Source organism: Mauremys reevesii, linkage group 24, assembly GCF_016161935.1.
Source record: "Mauremys reevesii isolate NIE-2019 linkage group 24, ASM1616193v1, whole genome shotgun sequence".
Classification (NCBI taxonomy): domain Eukaryota; kingdom Metazoa; phylum Chordata; order Testudines; family Geoemydidae; genus Mauremys; species Mauremys reevesii.
The window spans coordinates 14762783-14775036 of NC_052646.1; the positions used below are offsets into that span (position 1 = coordinate 14762783).

Below are 12254 nucleotides of genomic sequence, written 5' to 3' on the forward strand. Positions count from 1 at the left end.
CCCCAGCAGGCAGCTGGGTGGAGTGAGCTGTGAGCATCTCAGACCTGTTCCTAGCAAACTGAAGCACAAAATTGACACCATGGCTGGGTGAACAGGCCATGGGGACTGAGCTCTCCGCTGCCCCCTAGAGGGGAGGTGGGCATTAGCAGGGAGACCGTGAACATGGGGTACAGCAGTGGTTCTCAAACGTTTGTACTGGTGACCCCCTTTTACACAGCAAACCTTTGTAAGGCTGGGGGTGAAGCGGGGTTGGGGGTGGAGGCTGACAGCTTGTGACCCCCCCCCATGTATAACCTCACGACCCCAGTTTCAGAACCCCTGGGGTACAGACTGGCTCAGCAAAGACCCCAGGGGGAATTCAGTCTCCAGGGCACAGGAGCTGCGCCTTATCTTTGTTCTGACAGCAGCCTCCAGGTGGCGCTGTTACTGACCCACGTGAACGGGGGGAAATGCAAATTGCAGCTCCCAGCAGGCCCCGCCCCCCGGACTACAGCTCCCGGCGAGCCCCGTCCCCACAGAACTACGGGCCCCGCCCCCCGGACTACAGCTCCCGGCAGGCCCCGCAGCTCCCGTGGGGCTTTGCGGCAGCGGCTGGCGCGCCCGGCTGTTCGGGTCCCGGCATGGAGCGGGGCGGCCCCGCGATGGAGCTGAAGCTCTGGGCGGCCCAGGAGATGGGGCTGCCCCCCGCGAAGGTGCCCCCCGACGGGGCCTTCCGCCGGTGAGAGCCCCGGGCCCCCCAGCGCGGGATCCCCCCGGCTCCCGCCCCCCCGGCTCCTGTTCTCCGGGCTCCTGCGGCTCCCTCCCCCGGCCACCCCGCCCCTGCCCCTCGGGGTCCCCGCTCCGGGGGGCGGCCTCCCTCTCCTCGCTTCCTGCGCCCCGGTCCTCCTCCCTCCTGGGACCCCCCCGCCCCCCCATCATACCCCCACCTGGGACCCCTCTTCCGCCTGGGTTCCCTGCCAGCCCCCCGTCCCATGGCCCCCACCTGTCCCCGCTGGGGGGCCAGAGCCGCCCCCCCCGCTCTCCCCCAGAAAAGGGCCTGCCAGCCCCCGGAGATGTCCCCCCCCCCCAGCCCTGTGAGGTTACCTGGATGAGCCAGGCCGGGGGTGGGGGGGAGAGGAAAAGGGGCGGGGTTGGGAGGGGATATACGGCCCTGAACCGCGGGCGTCCCATGCTCCTTGTAGAGGTTTCCAGTCACGTCCCCGCAGGCTGACGCTGTCGCTCTGTATCCCCAGGATGTGCTCAGGCCAGTGTGCGGAGATCTGGAGATACGTCACCCGGCACGTGCACCACCAGAGGTGAGAGGAATGGGGCGTGGGGCCTTTCCCCCTCCACGGGCCACTGGCTCCCAACCGGCCCCAGAGCGGGGGACTAGCTGGCTCAGGGAGCCAGGGAATGGGACATGGGGCCTTCTGCTTTTCAGGTCTCCTCCTAGAGCCAGGGGCAGAACCCAGGAGTCCTGGCTCCTGGTCCCCCCTGCTCTAACCACTGGATCCCATGCCCCACCCAGAGCCATTGCTGTTTCTGCAGTAGATTCACCCCTCTCTCTTTCCTCACAGGAATGTGAAGAAGATCCGAGGGAACTTGCTGTGGTATCCTTTCCTCGTCCCCCTCCGCCCTGGGGACTTGTTACTGTGGGCAACTTTCTCACCAAGGGGTCCATCCAGCCCAGTGTCCCACCCCATCCCTGCCCCCTAGATCAAGCCCCTGGGCCCATCCAGCCCCTGGGGGAGAAGGTTTAATTTCCTTGTTGACCCTTGGCTGGCATCCCCCCAGCCTGGTGGCTCCGACCTCTCCCTGAGGTCTGTCTGTCCATCCGTCCAGGCCTCTGTCGTTCTTTGTGTTCAGCCTCCTTTACTCAGGCCTTGCCTCAGGTACCAGCATCTGGAGGAGGCAGAGGTGAGGGGGGCGATGGAGACTGCTGGTTGAATGGGGCATGGCGCAGGTGTTAGTGAGGGATGTCAGTGGGATGGGATAGGTGTTGTGGGTGGCATGCTGTGCCGTGTGGTGGGTAGGGGCAGTGGGTAGGGGATGGTAATCTGGATTTGGAGGGGCGGGGAAGGGGATCGGAGTGCTGTGGGGTGGGATCGAGTGGGTCAGGGTAGAGGATGGGGTTGTGGGGCAAGGTGAGGATCAGGTGGTGCTGCTGCGGGGTGGGATAGGGTGGAAAGTGAGTTGGGGTGGGATTGGGATGCAGAGAGGTGCTATGGGGTGGGGGACAGTGGGGTGCTTTGTTGCTGAGCTGTGGATCTGGGAAATGGGGGTGGGATCAGTGGGGTGGGGGATTGGGGTGCTGTGGGGTGAGGAGCCCTGCCATGGATGAGCAAGATGCCTGGGTCTCTAGCAGGGGGCACACTCAGGGGCAGGGCTGTCCAGGAGAAGCCCCGCCCCCAATCGGTGTCTTCCCCTCCCTAAAGGGAAAGCCCAGTGGGTCAGAACCGGAGCAGGAGCGGCGCCAGCAGCTGGCCCAGGGCATGGCCCGCCTGCGGGGGGAGCTGCAGCAGTTAGACCTGCAGATGGAGACGGCCCAGCGCGAGGTTATGGCTGACGGTAAGGGGGGAGCCCCAAAGATCTGGGGGGGCAGCATAATCTGTGCCCCTAGCGCTCTACCCCAGCCCATCACTCTGGGGCTGGAGGGCACAAAATCCACCCCGGTCCTCCCATCTGTTCTCCCCCAACACACAGTGGGATCGTCCCCCTGCAGCCCAGATCCATTTTCCCCCACTTCTTCGTGGGATGCAGGATTGTTGCCCTGCCCTGCCCTCCTTGGGGGCAGCATCTCCCCACATGGTCTCTTCCCCAGCCGCAAGGTTCCTGTGGCCCATGAGGCTGCTGATTTTTCCCCCCATGCTCCCTCCCCAGACAATCGCCTGTGGGATTCACACCAATCACCTCAGGATACCTGGGTTCTGTCTCCTACTCTGGGAGCGGGGCAGGAGACGGGGAGAGGCTGGGAGCCAGGACTCCTGGGTTCTATCCCCAGCTCTGGGAGGGGAGTGGGGCCTAGCGGTTAGCATCTGGGGCTCGGGGTGGGGTTTCCCTGATGCTCTTTCTCCTCCCACCCCACAGAGGTCTCCCTGGAGGCAGCCCAGGAGCGGATCCGTGATGCCCAGCGCCGCTCCCTGCTGCTCAAGGCCTATGCAGCCCGTGCAGCCAAGGAGCGCCAGCAGCTGCAGGGCAGCGTAACACAGCTGAGGGGGCGGCTGGAGCAGCTGCAGGACATCAGCAGGTGTGGGGGGGGGGGAGGGGGTCCGTCCTTAGTGTGGGGTCCCCACTGTCCCGGTCGCATCCCCCAGAATCCTTTTCTCTCGAAGCACTACCCAGTGGACATCTCTGCTGGGTAGTAACTCCCAGAATCCTTTGCTCCTTGGGAGGGGGTCCCATGGCAATTGGCATTAGGGATAGGGGACTGCCCATCCTGGGTAGCATCTCTCAGGATCCTTTGCTCCATGGCAGGGTCCCACTGGGGGTGGGGGCTGGGCTGGGGTGAGGGTGGGGGATGTCCTGAACTGTGCTTTCCCCCACCCCATTTTCACGGCCTCCTCTGGTCTCTGCAGAAAGGCCAAGGTGGAGCTGACGGTGGGAGGGAAGGTGCCTGACCTCGGATTTGCTGGCATGGAGCCTGAAGTACTGGTGAGTTGGGGAGGGGACAGTGAGTAGATCCTGGGCAGGGGAAGAGGAATTTGGGAATCCTGCTCCCCTGTGCTAGTTGGGGATGGTGATCTGGGGATCCCAGTCCTTGGATCTTTTGGGGGGATCTGGAGATCCCAAGGCAGGATCTAGTGACAAGGGGTACCCGGTGATCTGAGCCCTGTGAATGCCAGCATGGGGCTCTGGTGATCTCACTATGGGATCTGGTGATGGGGTTTGGTTGGGAAGGAGGAGGGAATCGGACTGAGCCTGGTGCCGGGATCTGGGGGGAGTCTGCGCCATTGGCAATCAGGTCCTGGGATCCTGAGGGATCTCACTGAGCCTGGTGCCTGGATCCCAATAAGGAGGGAGGATCCAGTAGATCCTGGTGATTCCACCAGTGATTCCTGGAGATCTGCAGCTTTCTTGAGGGCCGTCATCTCCTCCCCACCCTGGTAACCTGTCAACGTGTCTGTTCGTCTCTCTGCAGCGGGATGTGCGGACGGCCTGCCAGCTGCGCTTCCACTTCCTGAAGTCGCTCTTTGAGCACAGCACGTCTGGGACCCTCCCGTAAGACCCTGCGAGCTCCTCTGCCCTCCCCTCTCTCTCTCCCCCCTGACCCCCACTCTGTTTCACATGTGCCCCATGTGTCTCTCAGCAGCGGGACAAGCGAGGAGCTGCTGGACGCATCCTACCAGCACTGGCTGAGCACGGTGGAGGTAACGGGGGGAGGAAGGGGCAATGGGGTAGGGACCCTGGGGACGACTCGCGTGGTGCAGAGATGCAGCCACCTCTGAGCTGGGAACAGCTGCACATAACGCTGCACTGTGACACCTCACCTGGTGCTAAGGTTCAGCCACCTCTGGGAGGGGCAGCCTGGCGCCCCTTAGTGCTGGGCATTGGGGCAGCCCTGACTGCTAGGGGGGAACCCCCACCGCCCTGCTCCCTACAGCACAGCGCCTCTAGCACCGCACTGGGGTATTGGAGCCAGCCCTGATGGAGGGTACAGTGTCCCTGCCCCGCTGTGGCTCATCCCACCTCTCTGCCCACGCAGGACATCGTGGGTTCCCACCCTCCCAACCACGTCCTGGCAGCCCTGGAGCATCTGGCCCTGGAGAACACCCTGCAGATGCAAGAGCTCACCAGCCGCATTGACATTCCCCGCGACGTGGAGGCCCTCAAGTGGGTACCGCTAAGGGGGTGGCAGTGTGGGTGCATGGTGCTGTACGGAGCCGTTGCCCCCCCAGTGGTAGTGGCCTGTACTGGGGGGGGGGGGGGGGAACTCAGAGCTCGGGAGAGGGGGTGCTGTGGGGCTTTGGCCCCCTGGTGGTGGCAGCTTGTACTGCAGGGGGCAGAGTCAGGGCTCTGGGGGGCTGTCACCCCAGTGGTGCCCCAGCACTGGTGCCATGGGTCACTGCAGCTTGTACCTCTGCCCTGCAGGTTCCGCTACGAGAGCTCCCGCCTGGAAGACCTGGCGGGGCCGCCAGCAGCCCTGCCCTCGGTCCGGGGCCTCATACAGGTGAGTGGGGGCATGCGGAGGGGCAGGCAGGGCCACATCTGGGGTCTGGGCAGTCGCAGCAGCTAGGATATAGCCGGGGGGGGGCACATCTGGGTGTTCCGGGGGCTGGGATATAGCAGGGGAGGGAGGGGGCCCCGTCTGGGGGCTGGATGTTCCGGGGACTGTGGGGGGACTTCAGGGCCATATCTGCGTCTGGGATATAGCCGGGGGAGGGGGCAGTGTCCCCTGGCCCCTCCTTACCTGCTCCCTCCCCCTGGCTGCAGGAAGGCTGGAGCAGGTGTGAGGAGCTGTGGGTGCAGCAGCTCCCCCTACAGGCCCGGGAGCGGCACGGCACGGCACGGCTGGCCTCCCTCGTGCAGGAGATGCACCGGCTGCTGGCGGACGGCTCGGAGCGCGCCATCCTCGCTAGGTAGCTGCCGCAGGCCTGGGAGACTCCCCGCTCCCGGCCTCACCCCTGCACAGTTGGTGACCACCCACCCCTGGGAGAACGTCCCCTCCTGGGAGACTTCCTGCCCCTGGGGTCCCCCTGCACTGTGAGGGCCCCCTGGAGAGCACCCCCTGCTGGGGAGACTTCCTGCCGCAGGGGTCCCCCTGCGCTGTTGGGGCCCTGTGTTGAGCACCCCCTGCTGGGGAGACATCCCCACCACCCAGGGTCCCTCCTGCACAGTCAGTGACCACCCACCCCTGGGAGAGTGCCCCCTGCTGGGAAGATTCCCTGCCCGTGTGGTCGTCCCCCCACCCCCCGACCTACAGAGACTGCCCCCTGCTGAGCCAGCCTGTCCCGCCCGGCCCCCAGGGCGGTGCTGGAGCTGGAGCTGCGGGCTGTACGGCTGGCGGGGCTGCGGGATGGGCTGCACCGGGGCTGCCGAGAGCTAGAACGGGAGGCGAGTGCCCGCCACGCCGAGCTGCAGGCCTTGCAGAGCAAGCGGCAGCGCATCCTGGACTTCCGGCACCTGGTGGTGAGTGCGGGGCGGGTGTGTGTGTGTGTGGGGGTCAGAGCAGGGTAACCTCTGGACATGGGACCTGCCTGGGGGCTGCGGGGACAACAGGGCACACAGGAGGATGAGAGGGCCCGTGGCTGGGGGGTTCCTGGAGGGGGATCCACAGGGTACCTGGCTGGCCTGGGGGGAAGGAAGTAGAGGGGGTGCATGTTAGGGGGAATATAGGGGTGTGGGGATGGTGGGGCAAGGGAGGGTGGGGGTGTCTTCTGGGGGGAAAGGGAGGGATTGCAGGGCTGAATATAAGGGTGCCTTGCTGGCCCGGGGGGAACAGGGACACTGTCTCGAAGCAGCCCCAGGACTGACACATTTCCCCCTCCCCCCCTCCCAATCCACCCAGCGAGAAAAGCAGCAGCATGTCCGGGCACTGATCAAAGGCACCTCCTACATCAAATCCCAGCTCCGCAAGGACCAGGCTGAGGTGAGACACCCCCATCCTCTGCCACCCCATGGTGGGGGAGGGGGAGGGGGAGTCCAGGGCCGGAATACAAGGAGGCTGTGGGGCGAGACTGAGGGGCACTGGCGGGGCTGGGGGAGTGAGGCCCAGGGCACTGATGGGGCTGGGGCAGGACTGAGGTGCACTGGTGGGGCAGGGGAGTGAGGCCCAGGGCTGGGGCAGGACTATGAGGCACTGGTGGGGCTGGAGGAGTGGGGCCCAGGGTTTGGATGGCAGGGAGCTGCTGGTTGGGACTGAGTGGGGACGGCAGGGGGCTGTGGGGTGGGATCGAAGGGTCCTGGCAGGGCTGGGGGAGTGGGGCCCAGGACTGGGACTGAGGGGTACCAGCATGGTCTCCCCTCACTGTCTCTCAGGTCCAGGCCTTCGTGCAGAGGAAGCTGCTGGGCCCGGAGCAGGACGTGACGCTGGAGTCGCAGCGGCTGCACGGGGGGGTGGAGCGCGAGGTCCGGCAGCTGGGGGCCATCGCCCTCCCCTGCCTCCTGCGCCGCAGCCTCCTGGGGTGAGTCGTCCCCCCCCTGCTCTGTCTGATCTGCCCCGTCCAACCCTGCGGGCCCTCTCCCCCACAGCCAGCAGGGCCCTGGGGCCGACTGTCCTCTCTGGGGTGCCCCCGGCCTTAGAGGGGAGTACCTTGGATGGAGGGCTGTGCCCCCGCCCCTCCCACTACTGGACTTGGGGTATGCAGGATTCCTGGGATCTTCTCCCCCGTCCCCTGGCCTGTGCCACACTGAAACGGGGCTCAGACCCGCCCTGAGATCTGCAGGTTGGAGGGGGTAGGTGCCCGCCCAGCAGTACTGATACTCTGCTCCTCTGCCCCATGCTGGGGGGCGCTGGTCCTCTGCGAGGAGCATCAGTACTTGGGCAGTGGTATTAATGCTGCAATAGTGGCATCGAGATGAGCAGGAGCGTTGGTGCTGGGGAATACCAGTGAAAACCCAGTGTTCTCTGGGAGGAAAGCTAATACCCTGAGAATGGGGCAGGGGCTTTAATACTCTGGTGGGAGCATGAATACTCCCTCCAGGGTAATAATGCTCTGAGAGCATTGGTACCTAACATCTGTGGTGGGAGGATTAATACTTTCTGGGCTGATAATGCTCTAGGAGCATCGGTAGCCTATAGCAGTGAGAGGAGCATTGATACTCTCTGGGTATTAATACTCTGGGAACACTGGTACCTGCTCTCCCGGGGGTACCAATGCTGTACTACCCTGGCAGGCGGCTGTGACGAGAGGGTCCCACCAGCCCTTCCTGGGGAGCGGTGTCGGGGGGTGGGTGGGCTGGGGGGTGTCTGGTGAGATGGGGGGTACCTGAGGGTGGGGAGTTCAGGGGCTGATCCTTGGCGTCCCTGACCCGGTCGTCCCCCACCTCCAGGTCCCAGCAGGTCCCGGCCCACGAGCTCTCCATCCATAGGCTGGACCGGACAGCGCTCGCCCAGCACCGGGCCTTCCTCACTGTGTGCCAGGCTTCCGGCTTCCCTCTCTACAAGGTGAGACGCACACTTGGTGGAGCAATGGGGCAGGGAGCAAGGATGTCTCCCCACAGGGCGGGAGTGAGACCCTCTTCTGGGAGACTATGGGGGGTCCTGGAGGAGGGGGTGGGGCAGGCGCACCCCCCTAATTTATTCAGCATTAAACCTCCCTAGAGCCTCTGTTGGGGGGGGCAGGCCCTGTCTCCTCTCAGCCCTGTCTCTGTCTGTCTCTGCCCCAGGCCCCGGAGCACCTCCTGCCCCACATGGCTGAGCTGAAGAAGGAGCTGCTGGCCCTGCGTGCCCAGCTGGGCTACAAGAACCGGGCGCTGGCCAGCCTGCAGCAGCGCCAGGGCTCCCCGGGGACCGACGCGCAAGGTGAGATCCCCTCCATGGCTCCAGACGGACAGGGGGACGCCTCCCCAGCCTGAGGACCCTTCCCAGGGTCTGCAAGGGGCACCCTCCTGGCACATGAGCTGGCCTGAGGGCGGCAGGACCATGGCATCCGCTCAGCAACTCAGCACTCCCCTGCCCCCCAAGCCGTAACTCCTCCAGGCCTCACCCATGTCTCTTCCCCCAGCCCTGGTGCAGGCCCTGCGGGACCACGACCGGGAGCAGGCCGGAGCCCTGGGGCCGCGGATCCAGCTGGTGACGGAGCAGTGCAGGCAACGCATCGAGCGCTGGCCCGAGGTGCAGGCCACCATCGACGCCTGGTGAGGAGGCCCCACCCACCTGGTTTATGGGACGTTTTGTTCTCCGGAGGGGGGAGGCCCTGCCCCTCCTGCGCTGGGGGTCGGTTCTCCCCTGCCTGGGGTGGGGGCTGTGAGGAAGAAGGGGGCTTGCCCAAGTGGTGGGGGCACAGGAGGGACTGATTAGGGGTGTTGGGGGCTGGGGTCGGAAGGAAGGGGGTGGCCTGGTGCCCCTGGAGAATGGGCGTACCTAGGGAGGGCTGGGGGGCATGTGCCATGAGGAAGGATGTCGGGGAGGCGAGGCGAGGCGGGGGGGTGTCTGTGCAGGGGGGGGTGTCTGTGCAGGGGAGAGCTGTGGGGAGCGGGGCCGGAAGGAGCCATCTCACCCCTCCCTGTCTGCAGGTGGGAGCAGCCGGGGCAGTTTGTCCTGCCTGCGGAGCACCGCCTGGGCCTCACCTTACAGCAGTGGCTGGAGCGCTGGACCCTGGCCCTGAAGACCCTCCAGCAGCAGCAGCACAGCTGGGCCTGATGGCCCCCTCCTGCCTGGGAGGGTCTGGGGAGCCCCGCCCCCAAAGGGGTGCAGTTGTAGGTAGCCATACCCCTGTTAGGGAAGGAGTGCGGGTCCGACACGCCTCTATGGGGTGGAGATTTGGGGGGCTTAGTCCAGTCCAGCTGTCTCCTCTTGTGCAAAGGGCGCAGGGTCAGTGTTAAGGGGGGTGACCAGATGCTGGTGGTGGGAGCAGAGGTGGGGGAGCAGATGTCCGGTGTGTGTTGGGGGGGTCTCAGATGGGTTTTGTGATGTTCTGTAATTCACAATGTTCTGAATAAACTGACTAAATTCATATTCAGGCCCATGGCAGGGACTGGGACATGGGGTGCGCCAGCTCCGCTCTCCCCCAGGGCAGGAACTGGTTAGCTCGGGTGGGCAGGGAATGGGGCACGGGACCTTTCCCCTCTGATTGGGCCCCAGGGCAGGGACTGGCTGGCTGAGGTGCATGAGGAATGGTCCCCTGCTAGGAGGCAGCAGCTCTGTCTGGCTGCTCCAGGCTGGCTGGGCCTGTGGTTCTGCCTGGACCATCCCGCCCTCCCTCATGCCCAAGGGACCAGTAAACACGGCCCTGTCCCGAGCGCCTGAGCCCAGGGGTTTATTCCTGTGCTGAGGTAGCAACAGCCCTGCCTGCATCTTGCTGGCCTGTCCTACCCGGTGCAGCCCCCCTTGGGGCAGGCAGGGATCCCACCCCTGAGCTCGCCGCCCTGGCTGGGGTATCTCCTGCTTGGCAGAACCACCTCAGCTGCCCTCCCAACTCCAAAGGCTTCAATGTCCTTGTCCCTCTTCCATGGAGAAACTGAGGGATGGAACAGGGAGAGGTGAGTGGCCTAAATGCAGGAGTCCTGGCTCCCAGACTCACCCCCTCTCCCTTCCTTTTGGAAATCAAGTTGGGGGGAAGCTTTGCAGGGGGAGGACCCAGCTTGGAAGTGGGGGTAGACACCACCTATCGCTGGGGGCTGGGGACCCCTCTCAGGTTGGTCCCTCTGGCTCCCTCAGCCTGGGCCGTGGGAGCATCCCAGAGCCGGCCGCCTCCTGGGTGATTTGCGGGAGAAAGGAGGATGCCAGTGCTCTACCCAGTGGTCCCCAACCTTTCAGTGTGGGTGGGGACCAGCTGCCAAAATGCCTCCGAGAAGCAGCGGCAGCGAGAAGCGTCGCCACCGAAATGCCTCCGAGAAGCATGGTCATCGAGAAGCTTCTTGCCGCTGATGCTTCTCGGCAGCTCTGCTCCTCGGCGGGGGGCGCTCCCTTGTCAGTAGGCAGGCGCTATGGCACCTGCGGGTACCGCGTTGGAGACCACTGGTTCTACCCTTCCCCTGGAAACGGACAGGGGGCCTGGAGTACCGTCCCCTGATTGGGGGTTGGAGGGATATGGGCTCCTGCTGGCTGACAGCATTTGCAGGCAGTGGTGGGGTCTAGGGGTTAGAGGAAGGGACGCTGGGCATCAGGACTCCTGGGTTCCATTCCCAGCTCTGGGGTTAGTGGGGTCCGGTACGTTAGCACAGCTGGGGCTGGGAGCCAGGACTCCTGGGTTCTTCCCATCCCCCCCTTAACCATCTTGCACAGCAGGAGGGGGCTGGGCAGGAAGTGGTGATGGGGTGAAAACTACCAAGAAATGCAAATCCTCGAAGGAGCCTGTGCCAGGAACTGGGTGGTGCAGAAACCACGGCCCCCTCCCCACCTCTTATCCCCCCTTGGCTGGCTGCGGATCGTGCCCCCTTCGCCCCCAATCTGCCCCCTCTGAGCCCTGGGGGGCAGGGAATAGCCACAGCGCAGGCTGGCCCGGACCCATCCCCAATCCGTCCCCTACAGGCCCTGGGGGGGCAGAGAATAGACAGGGTCCTGGGCACCCCATCCAATTGAAGTGTTAAGTGTCGCAGTGACCCAAGGTGTGTGTATAGGAGGGGGACGGGGCGTGTATACAGATTAGTGTATGTGTTGGTGTATGTCTCGGGTTCTGCAGGGGCTGTGTCTGTAGGCAGGTGTTTGTGTAGCTGTGGGGGGGTTGTGTGTGTGGCTGTACAGGTGTGTGTGTTTGTGAGGCTGGATTTGTGCGGGTATTTGTGTATGTTTGCAATCGTGTATGTCTGTGTGTGTGCATGCTCTGCTGCCCTCTGCCGGCAGCAGCGACAACCGCTTCTCCATGCGTCACAGCTCCCATACCGTCAACCCCGGTGGCGATTCCACCGTCCTACAAGGGCTGGCTGGCCTGACCTTTCTCCCAACTGCGGAGTGTGGTGGGGCTTCAGCTCACCCCCTGGGTGCAGGAGTGCGCAGGTGCGGGGCGCTGGGCTCCGATGCACCTGTAGGGGCAGCTCGGGTGGGGTGGGGCAGGGCCTGTGGTTTCCGTTCTGCATTGCCTGGTGCTGGGCCGTTGCACAATCCCCAGCCACGCCGCACAGTGTGCCCCGAGAGAGAGTGGGGGGCCAAGCAGATGCTCCAGCACCAGGGGGGAGAGGCCATGTGGTTGGGGGGAGGGAAGGCCTTGGGCTGCACTGGGGGCGTGCAGAGCAGGGGTGACACCCCAAAAACCTGCAGCCAAGGGATGGACAGATGGAGAGGGTGGGGTAGGTGGATAGAGGAGGCAGCCAGCCTAAAATCTAAAAAGGGAGGGGGGGGTCTAGTGGTTGGGGGGGGCGTGGTCAGAATTGCTGGGTTCTATCCCCAGCCCTGGGAGGAGAGTGGGGGAGGAGGGGCAAGCCAGGACTCCTGGGTTCTCTCTCTGGCTTTGACTCTCTCTTGTGCAATCCCGCGGCAGTTACCCAACCCGCCAGCGTGTGGGAGCGAGGGGGGGGGTGGGGCGGGTTGCGACACGGCCCAGAGTCCCGTGCCGCCCCTTTGTTACTCAAGCAGGGGCAGGGTGGGGGATGGCCTGGGAGCCCCGCTAAGAAAGGTGCTTCCGGTGGGTTTGTGTGTGGGTCACGCTGCCCCTTGCTGAATAGACCCGAGTAGATCA

The 12254-nt window shown here is 64.7% G+C and overlaps 1 protein-coding gene across 1 annotated transcript; it reads left to right on the forward strand.

Moving 5' to 3' along the window:
* Positions 1 to 494: 494 nt before the first annotated feature.
* On the forward strand, positions 495 to 9744 carry LOC120390040 (HAUS augmin-like complex subunit 5). The gene is made up of 19 exons (XM_039512265.1): positions 495 to 718; positions 1233 to 1295; positions 1557 to 1589; positions 1872 to 1896; positions 2415 to 2547; positions 3067 to 3226; positions 3555 to 3630; positions 4118 to 4197; positions 4286 to 4346; positions 4682 to 4809; positions 5068 to 5146; positions 5410 to 5555; positions 5943 to 6105; positions 6485 to 6565; positions 6955 to 7100; positions 7969 to 8083; positions 8305 to 8440; positions 8643 to 8775; positions 9154 to 9744. The coding sequence occupies exons 1-19, from the start codon at positions 621 to 623 to the stop codon at positions 9278 to 9280; spliced, it is 1983 nt and encodes a 660-aa protein (XP_039368199.1). The 5' UTR covers positions 495 to 620; the 3' UTR covers positions 9281 to 9744.
* Positions 9745 to 12254: the final 2510 nt, after the last annotated feature.